The 22,278-nt window shown below is 41.1% G+C and overlaps 1 protein-coding gene across 3 annotated transcripts in view; it reads right to left on the bottom strand.

The window, feature by feature from the left end:
• The window catches only part of LOC139992164 (uncharacterized), a 169,141-nt gene extending 147,207 nt beyond the window's left edge, over positions 1 to 21,934 (bottom strand). For all 3 annotated transcript variants that reach the window (XM_072012765.1, XM_072012766.1, XM_072012767.1), the window contains exon 1: positions 21,669 to 21,934. In XM_072012765.1, the coding sequence (XP_071868866.1) occupies positions 21,669 to 21,735 (67 nt within the window). In that variant the 5' untranslated portion in view covers positions 21,736 to 21,934. The remainder of the gene's footprint in view (positions 1 to 21,668) is intronic.
• Positions 21,935 to 22,278: the final 344 nt, after the last annotated feature.

Below are 22,278 nucleotides of genomic sequence, written 5' to 3'. Positions count from 1 at the left end.
GTCACGAGGGATTTCGTGGCTTTGCTTGCAACCCCTTCTCGGCTCCAACAGGAGTAGAAACGTTTCTCTGACCGTTCGTGCACGCTATGCCCGGCATAGCCTTCTGCATCGTTGCTAACACTATCCACCCTCTAACACCACTACTCTCTTTCTACATACCCCAGTAACCCCTAGAATTCCTTCTTATCGTCAACTCATAAACGTTACGTTTGATTACTGGCGACTGAACGGCTAGAAAATCCAACCTTGATCCAGTGTATTTTCTCCGCCACTCACCCCCTCTACTCACCTGCTGTACCCTTCTGAACTATCCGGTTACGCTCTGTTAAACGTTAGCGCACCCGACTGTTTGTCAAATAAAACGACAAACTGCTCCCCCTTCTGCGACTCTAAAATTTTTTACTACGTAATTGAAGTATCGAAATTTGCATTATTGCCTGCTGCATCGTCATTATAATTTTCTCGCTCGTATCTTTAATTGGCTCGCGTGCAATTAATAACAGTACACGAAACAGAGTTTCGTGGTTCGTGGAACACACAGGAAAAGCAAAATTCTCGAAAGTATTCTTCGAATTGGACTACGTGAGCTGGCTAGAAAGTCCAGAACAAAATATAATACTGTCGGTCCCTTTTCTTACTCTTCCCTTTGATTTCTCATTTCTCTCTTGCATCTCTGTGATTAAAATCACAATCGAATCCCATCAAACCACAATTTAGTCCGTATTAATAATCATCGTGGCAATCGCAATATTGTTGCTAAATATTGACGTAACTTAATTTCAAACATGCGGAGGGCAATAAACGTCCGAATATAACGCAAACAATCGTGTCCGCGAACGTTTTTATCCAAGATCCGATCGATACGGTTAGCATGTTACGATGAAACCGAGTCACGTTTCCACGAAAATCCTCCCTAACTACCGCGAGCAAAATTTTGCACACGATATTCAGAGTCTCTGGTTATTCAAAGCGGTTGGAGGTTGCGCGGTGTCAGATTCGAAATTTATCTCGACTATTTCTCCCGTCTTTTGACACGATATAAAGACAAACGCGAAAAATAGGAAGATACCGCCTGGAAGAGGCTATTGGCAACTTTGGTCACTGATGAATCTTCGAGATAGTTTCGCTTGGTGTTACACCAACGCTTTATTTATGCGAAAGACACTTCGCTAACTTTTCCTCTGTCTGCGTCTCTTTCCATTTCCGTCTGCTCTTCCTTCCTTCCTGATTTATCGACCTGTCGCGCTTCATGGTCTCGCGAGTCTCCTTGTAAGCTACACGCCACCGATACGCCGTACTGAACCGCACCGCACCAACTTTTAACTGAGAGTCGTGTCTCTCGGACGCGTCCACGGCTTTCTCGCTGTTTAGAGAAGAGAAAAGAGATGGCTTTTTCGCGAAAGTTTACTTTATAAGATAGAAAGTATATAATACCAACTGGTGCATATGGTTTCTCGATTCAATTATTTGAAAATTCTACTAACGCAACTGCAACGTTTTAATTTTTGTATCTTTGGACAGAATAACTTGGAGCTTCGGGAGCTTGTGAGATATTTTCCGTCAAGTCACCGCGGTTCTTTTTAATTGGAAATTTTTAACATGGCCACGACTACAACATTCTATATCATACGCGATAAAGACATTTCATCGGTGATATTTATCGCGCAAATTATGAAATACGAATTATAAATAAATACCCTGCAATTAAACAATGTAGCTAAAAATTTTGCTACCAGTAGATGCTCAAGGTGAAACGAAATCTAGTCTTGTCTAACGAGACTGGAAATTAGCAAAACCTTAAGAAATATATACTTTAACTTGCTCTAAAATACAAACACTCTTAGAATACTATACTGCCACATTGGTAGATCAGGTTTAGAATATGCCAGTATAATATAGTCTCTTCGTACTGTATGTCTTACAGCCATAACATCGAGAATGTCCAACAGAAATTTTTAAGTCTGACCGCCAACCGTAGCGGACATCCGATGTCATAATTTAAATCTTCCGACACTGACCAAGAGAAAGATGATATCTGATATAATCTTCACTAATGAATTAGCTAAACACATCGTTGACTGCCTGGATATCATGCAGTTGCTCAACGTACCATCAAGAAACTGTTGTTTCTCATTAATATACATCGGTTGTTTATAGAATAAATAAATAAATTTCACGTGGGAATGAAAACACTGGACGGAATAAGAATGATAACTAACACGTTCATTCTTTTTCGAGAGTTCATCGGAATCGATAAGACAACCTGCGCTGTGGAAGAACTCGGGTCGCAGCCACCTGTTCGCGAGCGGAACAACGCCTCACCGCTGACAGCTTCCTAATGTGTTCCCTCGTGGGATTAGTTCTCATTCATAGAAGTTGATGTATTAATAAAGACACGTCCGGATGATTCGAAAAGAACGAGAAAATAATTTTTCCATTATTTCGCGTTTTCTGATTCGATATCGATTACGAGGTAAAAAAAACAGGGGAATGAACAGGCTAGGGAGAAAGATGGTAGAAAGAGAGACAGAGAGAGAAAGCATTGGAGGCTACGGCCACTGGTTGAATGTTGTTCTCGAGCGATGTCTGCGGAGGGATGTCTGTGAAGGGATGTTTGTTCGCTCGAATGTGGTCGAAGAAGACGGGAAGCCGCAGGAAGAGACACGGAAAAAGCAAACTGCTGCCACTGCGGAACGATCGGGATAAAACGACGCGAATCGAATCGACCTCCTTTCGACATGTCGAATCTTCCTACGACTCTGCTTTTACTCGAGTCACCATTACATCGTGATCTTTCCAAGTCGCCTTAAAAACCTTCGCCACGATGCGACGCAAGATTATTTCCGCGCGATCATACGCGAAGATATTTCGAGAGAAAAGCTGCGATTTCTATATACCGTGAGAAAAACGAGATTGAAAATGTGTATATAAGCTACAAAATATTTACTGCCGACGTATGATGTTAAGTCGAAAACCACTATACAGCGTGAACAGTTATTTAAAGCATATAATACTGGGTGGTTGTGTAATGTAATAATAACTTTCTCTTAACTGGTTGGAGATGTGTGATAGAACACGCGAATAGAAGCTTTGCAGTTTAGAAGGAGTCGACGCAACGAAGAAGGAGAGAAAAGCCCGTGAAATAGCTAAGAAAACTGGACAGAGAACTAAGAAAGGCGGAAAGATTTTCACAGCGAGATGCGAAGCTCGAATGTTCCATCTGAACGAATCACGCCAAAATCTATAATGTAAATAACTATCTTGTCTTCTTATCTATGCATATTCCTGTGCCATTGGTATTACATATATATTTACTTATCTGTATTTATACTCGTGTTAAGTAGCTTTCACCTCTAGTTTTTAGCTGTAGTTTAGTTCAGCTCTAGCTAGCGGTATTTATTAGTAGAATAAACTTTTCGGATGCCTGGTACGTGTCTTTTACGTTTCTCTGCTTGTGTTTTGTCGTTGCTGGTTATACCCCGTAACCCTACATGGATGTTAAGACTAGGACAAGGAGAGTGGAAGGGAGATGAGAAGCGATAGAGCCAAAGAGAATGTACAATAGAGATCACAGAGCTATGCTGTGGAGGGACGAGTGTCGATAAGGAATATATTGTAAACCAAATTAATTCTGTGGTAGCATGGAGGCTGGTATTACAATAAATCTATCTATAATTTTCTCTTTGTTGAAGTTTCATACATTTCGTGAAGACTATACTCATCGCGAGATTATATTTCGTTCTTTAAAGGATCCTATTTTTATTCAAACAAAGAGATTTTATGGAACACGGCGGACGTTAATGTTTCACAGAGGCTGATGATACCTTTTATTTTTTATCTCAAAAGTGCATTTGGTTAATGAAAAACAGAGAAAAAAAAAGGGATTAGAGGAGGAGTTCGAATGAAACATTTTCTCGTTTAAAATTCTTCGCGTATAATTCTCTGTCTCGTTGTATAATACGCAAATCGTTGAATAAAACGACGCAGTGTCGCCGGAGCGTAAAAAAGCCGGCACCCAGCCGAACTGTTTCTCCCGATTTCTCTGTTCTACCAATCGGTGTTCTCCAGCTACGTGACGAATTTACGAGGCTACGGAGTTGTAGTAACACGCTTGTTACAGAAACCCGGTAACAGTACCATAGCAAATTTCCCCGCGAAGCCCGCTGCTTTACTCTGCCAGCGAGTTATTTCGCGAAACTCTCGCAGGCAAAACGATTGACTTGATATTGTAGGAAATATAGCTGTGTGGCGTTGCAGACTTTACAACGCTGCGACGCGAATATCGACGTTGATTTTAGGAAAAAAAAGAAGCCTGGCCTGGTAACAAGCGGAGCAACGAGATAATTTCTCGATTTTACATCGAAGGCACAATTGTCAGTTCCATACTGTCGTTAATTACGATTATGGCCATGACATTTCAAAATGATTTATAGAACGCATACAGTGTGTACTATTAGAGTAATTTGTTCTTCATTTATCTATATCTAACAATGTATATTTTTTCTCCTACATGTGCTATCTTTTAAGTATCAGAATGTCAATCCCGTGAATAAAATCGTTAGCTTTTATTTATCAAATTTATTATTGCATCCTGTATTCCAAATTTATAATCATTTCTTGAAAAAGAAATGGTCGAAAGAGATGCAAAACGAGATATACCCTTGTTAATTATAATTACAGCGACTACAAAAAAGTACTTGTACGCCGCATGCTATTTATTACCACATTTACATACCAACTACATAATTAGATCAAACTATATAAAATTTCGTATCATCTAGTATACGACTTTCATTCAGTTACGAAAATCTGATTGCATGAAACCTGATACGACAACAGAACCTGATAAAAGAAACGCTTGCTTCAAACCTACTCTTTGTAACCACCAGTATCTACTAACGAACTCTTAATTACCACAACCCTTTCTTCGTGCATGCTCTCTTACTATTACCCGTTCGTGCCGATCCATATACCCTGCCATTATACATTAAATTCCAACGTGAATAAATAAATAAGTAAATAAGTTGAGGGGAAAAAGATAGTAATCCCTCGGCGTGCGCTCAATTCCCGGAAGCCGACGAAAGGCTGCGGACGCCTAGGACGCGTCGAACAGGTCCCAGTTGGAACGACGAGATCGGCCAGGATTATAGGGGAAGCTTGCATCAGCGTTAAAAGCTAATGGACCAACGTCCTTTGAAGGGAGAGCCAAGGCTGGTAGACAGCGGCCGTTTAGTCGATGCTCCCCAGAGACATTCTTGCAGAGAGGGTGTGCACTGGGCCGTTCGTAAAAAGATTACCTCGCCGATGAGTAGCACGCCGGTAACAATTAACGTTCGACACGACAAGAGACGATGTAAGCGAGAGAAAGAAACGTACATACCGCTGATGAAGGAAAAGAGATTGGGAGGGAACTAATCGATATATAGAGGAAATCGGAGAAGGCGCTTAAAGAGGACTTTGTTGGAAATTCGACCTTGTTCAACGAGTCGGGGAATTAACTTCCTTTCCAATGAAGTCTGCAGGAATTTCCATCCTCTTGCCGCCGCTTCCTCTATGATTTTCTCTTTCTATTTATCCCAGCTTTCATCGTACCCTTTTTCCCTAATACCTACGGAGAAAGGATCTATGAAAAGCCGTGAAACGTGTTACGTACTGGACCTAGAAACCGACTGAATTTGCTTTTTCACATGGAAATTAGGAACAGCGAACCATTTCGGTCGCGTAATAAAAATCTTCGTGTAACATACGAGCAGCTGATGGAATTTTTATGTCTGTAGAACTCTCTCGGGCAACTGCGATTCTTCGTCTTTCTTTTTCTTTTTTTCTTGAAAAAACGATTAAAAGAATTTGGTGAAATTCCAGGTCGGCGATGCATCAAAAGCTTAAGGGACGTGCCGCGTGTCAGTGTACGGAATTCTTCTTCGCGGCGCCGGAACCAGAAAATGATTACGCGCCCGGAAGAAAATTGAATTCACCGCGATGGAAGCTCAGCTAAATGAAAAGCTTCTGAAATAACAACGAACGAGTATAATTTCTTGGAGGGCGAATCCCCGAGGAAACGAGACGCGCCTTTGGGGAAAAGGAACGCCAGCGGCGAAAACTCTCCGGCAGGAACAAATCGAGGAAGCGTGCTCGTTCGTGCGTTTGCTCGACTGACAACGACTCCTCGAACGAGGAAAGTATCGCGGGATCACGCGATCCCGGTTTAACTTCTAGTTACTTTTTCACGATTTAACGTCGTCGAATTGGAGCGCGAATATACGACGTTGTAAAAAAAAGAAGCTGGCGTAAAATCGAAGGAAGTTAAGTTACGTCAACGTATCTGCTCGGCAAATCGCAGATCAAAGATGAACGAAAAACTTTTCCATCGGAGCCAGCATATCCTTGGGTATCACGAATGTCCTCTAACTACGGAACCTGCCTTTACTGCAGGCAAACTTCCTAACACCGAGAATTGGAAAACTTAATCGCCAACTCGAACGGGTCTCCGAGATATCTGATCGCGAGACGCGTCTGTCTGTCTTCAATTATCGGTACACGTCCAGCATCCGATTGTTCGTGCTCGTTTCAGATAGTCGAGATTTCGAATCGACGCGAGTAAGAAACGCTGAGCAGTCCACCTAGAAAGTTTTTACCTCGGATATTGCATAATCTTAGCCGTAAAACAAAATTACGTATAATTATTCTCTTGGCAATATTGTTATAAGATGCCTTGACTCGGTGCAGGATCCTCGATACTCCCTTCTTCTTTGGTTTAAATTGCACGGAACGTTATAAAAATATCATCGCTCGTGCTTCTAGAACCCTCAGGCTTATTCAAAGAACTTGCAAATTCTTTCACTACACGGACACGGATTATAGTTTTGTTCCCTGATTAGGCAAATACCAAAATATGGTTCCATAATCTCTGGTCTTCTTATTGCAAAACATATATCAATTCTATCGAGAAAGTTTTGGACGTTTCATTTGTACGTGAAGCGTTACATGGCTTAGCGACCTGCCTTGATGTTACTGAGAAATTTAAGCTCAATGTGTTCCATTTAAAAACTTACGACATGAACTATTGCGAGTTGAACATCGCATCGTTGTATGGTTATTTTAACTGCTTCAATTGTATGGTATTTCATACCAAAAGTGTCAAAAATCATCTCGCTTATTTAAACGTCAATGAATGTCTCGTTGTTTCTGTTTTTATCTTATTAGTTATTAATACATAGTAATCAAGTTCTATTGAAATATTCGATTATTATTTGATAATTACGAATTAACCGTAACTAGACTCAGTTATTAGTTGCTTGGTACTTTTCTTTTTATACTACTAATAGACATTTCCCGTCAATATAATAAATGAATAAATAAATAACTAAATTAATAATTAACTTTGAGTTTGAATACTTGCATTTGTACGTGTGCACAAAACTATTTTTAGGATTTGTGTTAGATTTAGATTAAGCAAATAATTACAATTTATAAGGAATTGTATAGCACGCTACGATTAATAGTAATTGAGAAAATCTCGGTCATAATATCAAAACACGCAATTGCATGTGTCAATCATAGTCGCATTGCCCACGAAATAAAAGCTTAGCTACAACATCAATGAAATCGATGATACGTCCGTGTATTTGTATAACTACCGCGTCAAATTCTAAAGAAACGCGATAAGAAAAGATAGAAAATTATTCCGACTGTCGAAACTGGAGAAGGTCAAGGGCTGCGAGGAACAGAAGCGTATCCATATTCGCGTCATCGAGTCAGAATGAAAAAGATTGGAAGGAAGAACCGACGATAAGAAGGAGAACGTCGAACGGCGACTTGATTGGAACAGGTCTGCTGTTAAGATGAATCACCGCACGTCGGTCAGAATGTTCTGTCCCTCGAAAAAAGTCAGAAAAAACGAAGAAAGACGAAGAGGATGTAGGGAAGAGAAAGCGTGAAACTGAAAGGATCTCAGTAATTTGCAAGGGAATAAGGAAAGGAGTGAGAGAAGAGAAATCGCCTCGAATCGAAAGAATTTCGGTGCTTGGCGTAAAAAGGGCGACGAGGGAGAAAAAGAATGGCAAAGGGGAATGAATGCATGTTTCGCTGGATGGACAGCAGGTCCTTTGGTGTTTGAAAGGCAAATGAGATTGGAAAAGCAATTAGTTAAATTCGAGAACGGGCACAAAGTGATAAAGAAACGCGGAAGGCAAGGGAATAGTTGAAAAAAGGCAGGCCGGTGAAAAATAGGACTTGAACGAGTTGCGAGTTTCGCTTTGCCGCGTCAAAAGTGTAGCTAATTCTATGAGCCGCGCGCGCGTGCAAGTAGCCGAGCCATGCAACTTTTCAGACTTTGAACGCACAACTTCCGCCCTTGCGTGGAAATACGCGTTTCGAACGAGGAAATTAATTATAACTTCTATTAATCGACGTTGGTGGAAGAAGAATTCTCTACGCTCGTACCATTAAAAAAAGGTAATCTCGAGAACCGTTTATATAATCGCGATACGAAACGAAATAAACGATGGAATAGAAAAGAAAGAGCGTGTGAAACGTATCTCGCGTCTTTCGTCCATCGAAAGAACATTTTTCGACAACTTTTTCGAATTACGATGATACGGTGATTACGGTAGATCGTAAATTCCTAGCTGACCGAAGCTCTCGAGCTCGTGAACCGGCCATGTTTATCCTACGTGCGTAAAAGCGTAATTGTGGAGGAAGATTCGAGGCGAGCGGTAGGGGAAAGTTTGATCAGTTTATGCGAGACGAGCCGTTTTCTCACGGTGTTTACGTCGGATGATGCAACGGTGTCCAACGAGCTGTGCAGTTTACTCCCCTCATGTACACACCCCTACACTCCATGTGTATTCCCCTAACGGAAAGCTCCGCACGGTATGTCCGATAGAACGATCGCCGCGGGGTTTCAACCTCTTTCCTGTGTTTGAGCAAAGAATTTTCTTGACTCGCAGATTCCAACTTTATCCATAATTTACGAGAAACAGCGCTTCATCCGCAGGTACTCCCTTGCTAAGATTTTAATCGTCGTTTATCCTTTATTCGCTGTTGCGTTCGCGTGATAGCCACGTAACTATGTAATTGCAGAGAATTCCTATTTGTTGATACACTGTAGTGAGAAAATAATGATCATAAGGATAGCAGTTGTTAAAAAAATGTTAAGGAAATTAAGAATCAGTATTTCTTCCTTCAGATTAGATCTACCACCTAACACTCTCCAAGTCCAAGACGCGTGACGAGCGTTCCACGGAGCGTCATGTTTCTTCGTTTAGAAAACGAAAATTTATTTCTCGATACAAAATGTCAGAATTTCAGATTTTCTCATAGATTTTATTCTATAATTCTACGTTACATCATATTGTACGTCATTTCCAACTTTTACTTATAATTTTAAACAAAATGAGAAGAGTAAAAAATGAAAAGTACGCTGTGCATTTAAATTCCTTACAACTACAATTCGAAAAGTTTTAATTCCAACCAATACGATGTTACCAGTGTTACATAGAGAGCACTCACAGGAGCATACGAAAAAAATATGAAACTGGAAATTCGTTAAAAGCTGACATTTCCTGTTTCTGCCACGTACCCTTCACATAATGATCGTCGAGCGACAATCCAGCACAAAATTCAAAAATAGAATGTTGGCGTGAAGTTACGCGTTTGCAAAGTGAATTTAGTGGGTCACGAAAAAATACAAGCATGTTCATTGTTCTGTTAGGACAAAGGAATCGTGTACACACGAGGAAGGGTTCTAGCGTGGAACGCAAGAATGAAAGCTGTGGAGAGTCGCGAGTTAACGGATCGACGATCATGGAGAACGCGGAAGAAGGATTCCGCCGGGGATTTCGACAGCGCCGAGGAAAACATCGGTTTATCTCCGATAAAATTCAATCGACCTTTGTTCCTCCCCGACGACTGGCAGCCGGTGCGCGTCTCAAACGACACGATAAAATCGTAGCGAGTCGAAAGAACTTTTCTCGAACCGTTAACCCTTTGCCGCTCTATTTTGCTTTATTCGTATGCCGGCTCGATGCTCCAGTTCGATTTACGAGCCGAAGATGAATTGAGACGTCGACCGAGCCGACCGCCTCTTCCAATGGTCGACGCGCAACTAACTTATACTACTTGACTTCCGCTAGTTCCCAATTTTTTCAACAGCACCGTGTACCTTTCGAGATTATCGCGAACTGCGAATGTCTAGATAGAACCTGGAAAATATGGATAAAGAAAGGCAAAGTCTGGTTCGTAGAAAATTTATTGTCGGTGATAAACAATTAATAGATTATTGGTTACGTTAACGACTCCTTGGAGAATTTTAACAGAGGCAAAAAATTAATCGTAGATGATGAATAATCAATAATTTATCCAGTACGTTAGTGACAAATAATAAACAAATACATGTACAATGCTCGTAGTATAATTTAAATGAATGTTACGTTTCAAATGACTTGTAACTCGCTGATTCCTTCAACGATTTTAGTCTCTGGTAAAAAATGATAGTTCAGATCAGGTATCGCGTCTGGCATCCTTGATTAAGCGATGGTCAACGTTATAATTAACAGAGTCATGGATTTTGTTCCTCTCGTCAACTTTTCCAGAAACCTCTCAGAAATCATAAAACGTCCGCGTAATCGTTGTAAAAAATTCCGTATAACGTCCGCGGAGTTAACAACGAGGATACGTCGGGAAATGAAGCGATTAAAAGATGTCGATAAGATGGGCAAAAAGTAGGACGAACCGCTTTGTTCGACGGCTCGATCCCTTTACCAATGTTCCCTTCTGGTCTGTTCGCGTTTTTTCGACGAGAATTCGCAGAAAACGAAGCGTTCATCGACAAATGCTCTTCCACGATCTTTATCGGAGATCATTGCGGACGAAAACCAGGATTAACGATGGACAGGAGAGTTTTAACAGCCGCGTTGGTCTCTTCTACAGCGGCCGCTTTCGTGTAATTTTTAAGAAACAATCCTTTCACCAGAGAGATAACGAATGATGGAAGATACTTCAGTCTAAGTTAAACGACGAGTTCAGGAAGAAGAAACGACCTCGAAACAATCGCCCAAGGCTGCCTTTGTTCCGGCTGCCTTGGCCAAATGTCAGATTCAAGGGTTCTCGAGAGAAACCTGGACGATCGAGCGAGACAAAGACGAACATTGCCAAGGACTACGTTACGTTGACACGCTCGGCCGTGAAGAGGTCGACAAATCGATATGTGGCTTGAGCCGTAAATACACGGCTCCTTACAAAACTGGGCCAACCGACAGTTTTCTTCGCGACGACTCTGACACGCTTCCGCCTCGGTTCTTTCAGCATTCCAACGAGAAAATTCCTTTAATGATTAAATGTGGGAACGTACCTCCTACCAGGGCGGACTTGTCCGTGTAATGTCACGGTCGAATCTCGTTAACGAGCCTTGCTCCGCTTCCTCCTCCTCCTCTTTTTCTTCTACTTCTCCACAATTATTCTTGGACTCCGAGGATGTTCTACAGTAGCAGAGGTAGTTATTACCCTTTTAACACTGGTTGTTTCGTTCTGCTACGAGACCATTTAATTATTGTAATGTCTCTTCCTAATGTTTTAGATATCGTAGTATCGTGATTCTGAGTGAGCGTAGGGAAACAGTAACTGAGAATACGTTAGTAAGTAAGAATCGATTCGGACAATGCAAACTAGATTTCACGATGCCACGTAAAAATTTGACTGCGTGCGCGAAATCTTTAAATAAGCAACGTGTTAAAACAATTGGTACAAACATTATTGTTGAAGTGGTCACCACTTCTAAGAAAATTCTACATCTGGTCTACAGCGTATAGACAAAAGACTGCGTCGAAGGCAAACCATAAACAGTAGATAGGTGACGTTGGCTTCAGGGTTTTCAGTCATAGGGTAACACTGCTAGCGTGAGGATCTGGATCAGCTCATATTATATTCCGATTCGTATTTACACTTCAGTATTTTAAAAATATATTTTCTACCTTACAATTTATCCACGCGTTCCTTTGTATAGTATTCACATACATCTAATAACCTCAAGAATAATTACAAATATTACCACTGAAATTCTTTAATTTATTAATATATATAAATAAATATAAATATATAATTTAATTAATATAAATATGCAGCTCCTAAAGAGGAATTCTCACTTTGATGGCAGCGAATATATTAATTAAATAGTTATAAATTGTCTCTAAGAAGACCACGAGCATACTTTACCATATTACTTCAGCGAAACTAGCCTGAAACTTTGAAACAGTGCCAAAGACTCGTAACTTGGAATCATAAACCTTGGCTATACTTTTAACGTTCATAATCGAGATCGTAGTATCGAAGGATTATGACGGAAGTAAACGATAAAGTTGCAAGTTACCTAGCTGCTCTAAGAAGGAGGAAACGCAACGAATTCGACTCGTCGTAGCTGGTCGACGGCGATCGATAGAAAGAGACGGCGGAAAGTTCGTGTCTCGATCCATTACAAAAGGACGCGACGCTCCCGTCGAAGCTTTTAGGATTATCCAGGGGTTGCGCAGACAAGCGAAGTCATAGCGGTGCGGAGTGCCGCTACGGCAAATCCTTATTACGCCTTTGAGCCGACGAAAATGTTGTTGCACGATATTACAATGCTGCGCTTTCCTATAACTTCGGGTTATCTCGCAGTTTAGTCGGGCTGCAACTTGACGAGCCAAAGAGGAACTTCCCTTGGCTCGTCGTTTCCAAGCGTCGAGCTACATCCCGCGGAAATGTACATTCGTTCCGTATGACGGAACGTCTCGTGAATGAGAAATCAACGTACGTATACGATCCGATCTTGGTATTCTAGATCGGCGGTACAGTTAACCGGATTAATCAACAATCTCCGGTATAACCATAACCATAACGCGGATCGAAATTTTGGAATCTCGGATCACCGTGTATAGACGATTTTATGGTTTTTTAATGATTTTTACCACTTTGGCGAGTCTTAACTCTTGGAAGACCGAATTATTTAACTATCGATTGTAGAGACACGTTTCTTCGGTTAACTGTGTAAAGATGATACGAGACTCGAGACCAGTTTTATTCAAAATAAATATATTTATCGTTTAGGCAATTAATAACTCATTAAAGTACACGAAGAAAAATACTGGTCTTCTTAGATAAAAACTGATGTTTCAAAGCTGAGTCTAGCGGCTCTAGCGTTAAGCGATCGATTGGTGGTAAATCAATATAAGCTTGTGCAGTTTCGGCCATTAATACCATAGACTATAATATTTTGCGTTGAATTTAGCACTCTGTAGTCGCGTCATCTTTGATTACGACTTTACGTAAAATTGACTAGTTACAAAATCTTACGTTTGTTTGTTTGTTTATTAATGATACTGTCATATCTGCCAGATGAATTTCAGCGAGATACTGACTGAGATAAAACTGAACGAAATCCTTGCCGAGATCGCTTTAACAGGCATGCGATCGGGCGAATCGACATTGCGTGGGAAGTGGCAATTTCAGGATTAGATTCGTCCGACGATTAAAGCACAAGTACTGGCTCGTTTTCCTTTATAACCAACGTGTAATCACGGAGACAACAAAGGATAACGAAAGAAAAACGACACCAAAATACTCGAACAGAGCCAGCGCGAACGAACGAGATAAGGTTCTGACTATATTGTCCTTTCTCGTCGACTTTCGGTATTTTTCTTCCCGATAAATCAAACGTTACGCAAAAAAAGAAAACGTCCATTCGAAAATACAATAGGAAAAGTGAAAAAATAAGAAGTAAGAAAATCGCGGTTACAAGCCGCAAGAATCCATCCGTAGGTTAAACATTATCCGTGAACAGTCGACATCGTTCCTCTTCAAGGAGATACTTCTTACAGTTTCGAAGATGTTTCGCTACGTTGTTCTGCTCTCTAGTGATGAACGAGACAATAGCGGGGATTGTCTGAGGAAGAAAACGTGGAAATGGCTGCTAGATGTTACTTGATGATGCGCTGTTCTCGATAATAATAATAATAATAATAATAATAATAATAATAATAATAATAATAATAATAATAATAATAATAATAATAGTAGTCCGATATCAAGGAAATTCCTATAGAAAGGAATCGAGAGATTCTTATTAAACAGCTCTTGAGATCGCGATAGAAAAATGTTAATTAATTTAATGATCGATCGACGTGCCGGGCATCGCGTAACTAACAATAAGAGAGGGAAAATTCTCGACACAGGAATCGCTTAAATAAACGAACAAGATAGCCATAATAAACAAACGAGATAGCCATAATAAACGAGATGTTTCTCTCTTCCGCTAAAGTGGCTGGTTTAAAATTATACAATTTTCATAGAAGCTTTTCCCGAATATAACGTGATAGTGTATATAGTTGCGGTTGAAGCTCGAACAGGATGGGAAATCAGTCGATGGCAAGAGTATACGCTCGGATGGAAATTGTTACGAAAGGCGTATCGGATTCTCCTGCCGTTACCGCTCTCGCTATCGTTCTACGAAAATGTACAAGCCGCACGGGTATCTTGAAATGGATATTGCGGTTCCTCCAGCATAAACGTCTTGAATGCTTCGCAAATAAAGGACATAAAAAGTAACGAACCACAGTACCGCCAATTAATTTCCGTTTTCTCTGGCATTAACTTTACCTATAGAAATCGCGTGTTATTATTCGCATTGCAAATGCAGATATTCTATAAAACTAATCTCGAGAATAAACTTCCTGGCGTTAGAATGTGGTGACGATGGTTCAGACTTTTGTTTCGTTGTAATCATAACCTTATTAAAAATCCATATGACAACGTATCAAATTTCTTCTTGGATTCTTCCAACGTGTTTACAGTTTCCATTCGTAAACTTTTTTCCATACCTTTGCATCATCTTACACGTACACGCACACGCTCTCTCTTGTACACCGATGACACCTTTTATCCCGTATATGAGATAAACGAGTAATAAATAATATTATGTAATGTTTGTGAAAGGAAATTGAATTTATCTGATCGATTTCCATCAACTTGGATATCATTCAAAGTTTCACTCGCCAAAGTAAGATTCCTTGGCATTGCGATCGGAAAGCAGACTTTGCCGAATAGAATGGAAGCTCTATATTCCCGTTGCAATTAAGGAACCAACGACCTTTCTAAGTCTCTCGATCATATCGGCGAATTAGGTGGTTATCGCGAACCTGCGTTCCCTCGGGTTACCTTGGAAAATAATTACTCCGGCTTAAGTTCTTCGTAGACGACGAGAACGATAATTCCTTTTCTCCACGAATCGAATCTTAATCGAGTATTTTCGATCGATCGTCCGACAATGAGTTACTTATCCGGAACAATAATACCAAGATCGAAAACGAGCCAAGAAAGAGCTAATCGAATTTTTTCGCTTATCAGTCTGGCCGAAAGAGAAATGCATGCCGACGCGCTTCAATGCGCTACTTTGCAAATCTAATTTCATTTGCCGGTTTACTTCTTCGGGGGACAGTTTCCCCGGTATCCATGGGATAGAAGCGACGCTTGGGATTTTCGCTCGAGACAGAAACCCCTCGGCTAAGAGATTAAAACCGGGCTTCACCGCGAATCCTCGCCGTCTTAAGGCGGTTCGATATCCGAAGACCGGTGTAAAATCCGCACACCAATTACGCCGAATCGAATTCCAAGCTGTCTCTTCTTTCAACAACTCTAAAACTAGGTGAAAAACGTTATTAACGTGCATCCAGTCGGAAACAGATGGAACGCTTGCCAAGGTTTTTTATACCTTGGGATAAATCAGCTGCTCGGTAGCTTTTCAAAAAGGAGGGATTTTTTAAGAGTTAACGAAAGAAAAAAATCATCTATCAGATATCATGGTAGTTTTTCAAATATTTTTGCTCAACATTCGATGCATCTGGATTATAGGAATAGAAATTTTTTCGATATTTTCTTCTTTTTTTCTTTTGACTCTGATGGATTTCCATGCTGGTCGCGTGGCTGAAATTACGAGACGTGTAAACGCGATAAATTCGCATCAACGAGCCGGAGAAATAAGAGTGAATCAAGAGAACTCATTCAGTTATTCTTGGCGGGCTTCGTCGATAAATTTATCCCGTTCGGACGTTTAATCCTCCGAGCCCGATAATTCACGGGGAAACAGTTTCCGAGCTATGAGCTTCCAATTTTCTTGAAACTTCCCGACCAACGATCCTGCACTTTAAAATTCTATCCTCCAGACACCGACGCGTAACGCCTTTGTCGAAACTCATTTCTCGTTTCACCCTTCCGTGAGCTATCCGAAAGTTATAGCTGCCCTTATTGTCGAATCTATACAACCTACTGTAATAAAACACGTTGTTTAGTATGGCAGCTTGGAATCACAGCGTTCCTATCGAATATTGATGGAAGTAACGCAAAGGGAATAGGCGATATCGACGCTAGAGGAAAACACGGTAAAAATATCCTTAGGTGAGGATATAAACAAAAAAAAAAGAACTTCAATTTCTACGGGCCGATTTGGCACCGGGATAGAAAAGGTAAAGCAAGCCACAAACGGTAAACCGAAAGGTGAACAGAGCACGAGCGTGTTTCGAACATAACAGATCGTTCGATCGCGTCCAGAAAGCCGAGCTCTGGGTCCGATATCCGTTGAAAACTTCTCATCGTTCGCGTTTACAAAACCGCAGTTACTAGATTTCACATCGACCCGGCAATTGCGTAAAGAACAAAAAAAAAAAAAAAGAAAAAACATTTCGACGTTTCGATGTTTCAACGTTTCGCTCGGCTCGCTCGAAACGAAGCACAAAACCGATTACACGTGCGTATCGAATGTCGTGAAAAATACGTTTTCAGGGCTTTATGAAAATCGATCGTTGGACCAAAACCGATCTAGAAACGAAAAAATAGCCGAATGTGTATTTCAATTTGTGGATTTAAAAGATAAATTTTTCTCTTATCGTGTTTATTTGTTGAAGAGAGACGAGTCAACGATTATAAGAGGAACGAAAGCGCTAACGGAAAAAACGACAAAGATGGTCAGAGATGAATAGGAATAAACGAGAAGGGAACAAAATACGGAAAAATGGTTTTCGATCCGACGCGTTCGTAAATATTTGCAGGACCGTCGAGAGCCAGCGTGGATGCAACTGAACCAATACTGTCGTCGAACGGGTTGGGTCGAGGCTTTCTCGATGATCGATTTGTTTCAAGGAACACAGACGAGGAGGGAGGATCAGGAGGTTCGATGACGTAATTTTTGAACGTCGAAACCGATTAACTGCTATCAGCAATAGCGAAATCGTGCGATGATAACAGCGATCTGGTAATCCGATTAACAGGGATCAATTGCACGAAGTGCATTTTATTATCCAATTGCACTGCCTCGTAGCTGAATTAACGTTCTCCCATTATGAGCAACATTTTTCCAGACAAAAATTTTGGTTTCGTTTTCGAATCGTCCTCTTCAAAGTACCGGTTTTAATCAACGAAAGTACCAAACTAGCTCGAAACTGGCGCGTTTACTTTGATGTTACTGCAAGTTTATTCAAGTATGGCCAAAAACGGATACAAACGGCGAAAGTATCACCATTGGACAGCATTAGCCGGAACGAGGCGAAACAGATTTCAAACGCTCGAAACAGGTCGGTATATTACGAGCTCGAGTGATAGAAAGCAATACCTGATACGCCTAGACTGGCTTAATACGAATCTTAATTAATATCGGAAACGATCTACTGCGAAGCCGTAGGGGAAATTCGCGGTAGCTACGGATTCGTGCGGCAACCAATGGCGCGCATCTTACAGCAACATTGCTCACACGCGATCGTCATTTACATCAGTTACCGAAGTAATTAAATTCCACGGAAATCTCGTCGTGTTCTCTGTGTCGATGCTAAGTTTCAGATCCAAAGGAAATACGTACTATGCCATGAAATGCAGGGATAACTAAACATCCGAGCAAACTCCATTTTCTAATGCCCGCCGTGATACCTTCTTAAATGCGATCTTCTCTGGGTATTATAGACGAAATCCATCCTCGATTTCACACTTCTACCGCCGTTATATTTAGGATACTAATACGAACTTATATTTGCACCGTTCTTTTGTATGATTACCGTACTTGAATATTTTCTGTATTTTTTGCGATATTATACGAACCCTACATACTTTTGAAATTTTCCATAAATGCATAAACGTCCATAGATTCGTTGGAAAGTTGAAAAATTTGGAAATCACCAGAAGTATTTGCGAAATGTAAGACTAGTTATATTGAGCTGCAAACTGTCCTGTAACTATCTTAGAATTTCGTGAGTTCGATAGAGATCCAAAATGCGAGTGAACTCGGAAATCTACATAAAAGTTCCAAGTGTAAAACTTGAGAGTGACCATCAAATAAGCTTTATAGCTCACTCGATCAATCAATCGCAAAACTTCTCGCTTCAGTCCCTAACTATTTCAAGTTTGCAGCGAGCTGAAAGATCTAGAAAGTTGCTCATCTACGAGAAAACTCCGGTTCGCTCATCTTCTGGAAGATTATCGCGTTAACGTTGACGGTCTCGGGTGATGAACAATGAAAAAACGTTCCAGAGAAGCGAAGGATCGTTTTCCTTCACGGTTCGTTGTTCGCTGAAGCGAGATCAAACATTCAACAAGTAAACGGTTCGATCGATCGATCTCAGCTTCCGCTGCAGGATTTCATGGCCCCGAACTCTCGCAGCGTTCTAAGTCAAACACCCAGATGAAGTTCGTTTAAGACGGATACGTCAAGATTAATTATGAGCAGTTTGACAAATATAAAGATTTCGAGCTGATCAGAAGTAGAGGCAGAAGTTGCGACGAAACTCGTCGAATTTGCCGCGAAACTCGGCCGAAACTTCTTGTCCTCGGTAAAACTAGTATAACTCTGTAATCCGGCGAAAGCTTCGTTTTGCGATATTTACCGATGCAAGTTGCACCAAGAGCTGAGTAAATCGCTGCGATGCGAATTTAATTGACCGAATTCGCTAATCCCGTCCACGAGTACGCTTCGTTGGAAGATTTATGCGAAACGGGACAACGTCTTCCTTATTCCCTCTCGAAACACTTTAATCCCCGTTCGAATGGACGCGACGGAACGTATAGCGTGAAAGAATGTCGAGAGCGTAGCTAGCCAGGGTAAAGGGGTAAGAAAAATGTAAATTTATTCCTCCTCGTCGCGGAGGACAAGCAAGAAGCATTTTCGGGTCGCGAGACTATATATATAGAAAATCCTAGCTTCGAAAGAGGGCTCTGCTACTTTGCAACGTTAACGAAGAGCGCGCCGTGTCCCGTAACTTAAGAGACTGATAATGAGGCCTGTTGTTCACGAAAGTCTGGCGACGTCTAAGTACCCGCTGAAAATACACTCGCCGAATGCAGCCTTTCTCCCACCTCCCTCCTATCCATTCTATGGGGAACGTGGAAAGCTTTCTTCGAAATCTTCTTTCATTGTTACCCGCCAATCCTCTATCCACTTTTTTAATCGAATAAAAAAGGAAACCACCTTCAAACTTTTAACCTTTAAGTACATAGATTATGGCCAAGTTTATTATCCGATAAGGAAAGCACAAGATGCTGTAAATGTATCTAATTAAATATCTTGAATATTAATCTGATCGAGTTGCAACTCTATTATTCCATCGTTCGATGACAAAAGCATATTGTTCCAGGAGCATGTAACGCTCGAGATAAGCAAATCAATATCTTAGAAATAGATCGCAAAGATGCTCCCTAGTTTCCTGAGACGAAAGAAACGAAAACTAAAAAAGGAGGATAAAACAAAGGTAGAATTACTCTGTAAGTTTCAAACCATATGTCAATCGTCCTTTCCATTTTCAAATACATACGTATGGCTAATATTTCTGTTATTCGATATGAAAGATACGATTCCCCTAGAACATCGGAGATCTAATTAAGCAAATATATGTTTAGTTTAATCAGACTCGTTGAATTTCCAAATCCATGTGTCCAGAAGTGGTTTCCAAGTTGCTAAAACAAGAGGAACGAAGCTGAAAGAGGGGATTGGAACGAAGACGAAAGTGGTTTCCAGGGCCCCGAGACGTGTCAACTGCGAGACCCGGCTCGATAATTATCTGGAACGAGTAAGGGTTGAACAGCGTCGGTTCGTTAAATCCAGCGTGTACGCAAGAGTGGTGGAGGGTCGAGGGTGCACGTGCAACGCGGCGTTACCACCGGGGTTGTAGCCAAGTTGCGAGAGGAGAGGACTAGGTCTGGCCTACCTCCGTTCGCCTCCTCTTTGTCGAGCAAATTACGTCCCGAGCAAGCCTCGCCTCACCTCGCTTCGCCTCTCGCTGTTTACACAGAGGGCACGAGTCGACAATGAAAGAAACCGAGCGGAAAGGGGTGTACATACATTACGAGTTAAGGGGTCAAGTTGGAGAACCGTTTTCGGCAAACCAGTGTGTGCTTCTACGGCGGATCAACTCGAATAATCGAGAGTTTATCAGATCGATTAGGGAAAAATTGAATTGTTAGTGCGACAATGGAGAACGCGAAAATGATTTTCAAAGGAAAATATCGTGTCCGGTGTTTCGATCTAAGAATATAAGTTTTTTGGGGTACGAGCGAGTGTAGACAGTACGCTTTCATTGAGCTTGAAAAATGTAACGATTTATTGAAAGGTATTGAGAATTTATTATGCAGATTTCGAAGAAACGAAATTGTTGGTACAATAGCGGAAAACGCGAACGATTTCCGGGAGAAAATATTTTGTAGTATCAATCTAAAAATGTAAATTTTTCGCGAATCCCTCGAGCACGATTTAATATTTCACGCTTGTAAAATTTATTGCGCACGTAACTTTACAATGAAGGTATTGCTACGAATATATCTGTCAGAGGTGAAATTACTTCATATATTCGTTTTTCGTGCGATGATTAATTTCGGAGTACTGGATACTTTATCTCACAGTACGTTAATTCGCACGTTATTACATGTAATCGTGTGGCAGATATTCTGCTCTGTTTAATATCTTTTCATATTTGATTTTACAATGTCTTTCGTAGATATATTAATTCACTATTTTAGTCGGGATTTTTTCGTCACCCGTTATATACATATACATATATGTTGCACCACACGAGGTCTCTCCTTCAAGACTCGGTTATACTTCTCTGTGTCCTATTCACTTGGCAAATAAACACGTGGCTAGCCCAGTTAAATACAATCAGTGCTGTGAATAACCTAACAACTGTAGCAACGTAATTATGCGGTGAACAGTTAACGTGAACAAAATGTTACTCGAGCACGTTACCGCGTATGCACCGAATAATATTGAAAAGAGTTTGTTCCAGCCAGCATAAATCGTTGTTCATGCGAATTACGTTCGCACCATGGGAGCAATAATTTGTGGCTGTGCCATTAAAATCCACGTCGATAGACTGAAAACAAGAGCACGGCGTTTTCAAGTACGACAGAATTTCTGTCGACGTGTCTAACAAGTTCTCCAAACGAAAAAAGACAAAACGTGCTCTCGACTTGTTGTTACGACCGAAACATCGGAAAACCATCCGACACTGTGTACAGCTAACGTCGTCAAAGATGTTGCTTTATCAACAGCCTTCGTTCGAAAAATCAAACGAAAACGTCCACATGCCACTCTCAGGATTCTAAAGCTGAAAGAGTGAACGACAAACGTTCCTAAAGCTGAAAAAATAACACGTGAGAATATAACTTACCAGAGGCGAAAACGAGGGCGATCAGCAAGCAAACGATCGAAATGGAGAAGGCACCACGTCGATCCATGCTTCTTTGGTACAAAATGCAGCACGTTGGAACTCGATCACTTCATCGCCACTCCGAAGAAAACTGTCCGAAACAAGGAGATATACACGCGCACACGTGAACAGAATACGACAATATCACGAGCAGTGCGCGATAACGAAGGGAAAAGCTCACGCGAACGTAGAAGCGTGATGGTCGAGCGCTTACTGACAGGCGACAGGTCTCCGTGCTTTCGCGTGCTCCCTCCACCTGATCCCCACTCCGACCAATCACGACTCCCTCTCCGACTCGTTCCCTCGGCCTGAAACTCGCGTAAGTTCGTCCTCGTCCGACCAAATACGTGTTTTCTCTACTGAAACTAGCGGCGTGGTCTATCGCGCCGCTGCTCTCAGCCGTCGATGGCGCTATTTCTATCGTAGAACGGGAACTTTCGAAATTAGAAAGTAATTAAGCGTAATTATTAATACCGTATGCTTTGTATCTCGGGATTGTTAGCCGAACATTAAATTAAGGAAATATACCCGACGATGCATCCACGCGAGAATTATGGGCTTTTTTCCCGCG

Source organism: Bombus fervidus, chromosome 11 (assembly GCF_041682495.2).
Source record: "Bombus fervidus isolate BK054 chromosome 11, iyBomFerv1, whole genome shotgun sequence".
NCBI classification, from domain to species: domain Eukaryota; kingdom Metazoa; phylum Arthropoda; class Insecta; order Hymenoptera; family Apidae; genus Bombus; species Bombus fervidus.
Note: the sequence above shows the minus strand (reverse complement) of the source record. Positions and strands in the feature narration are given on the sequence as shown.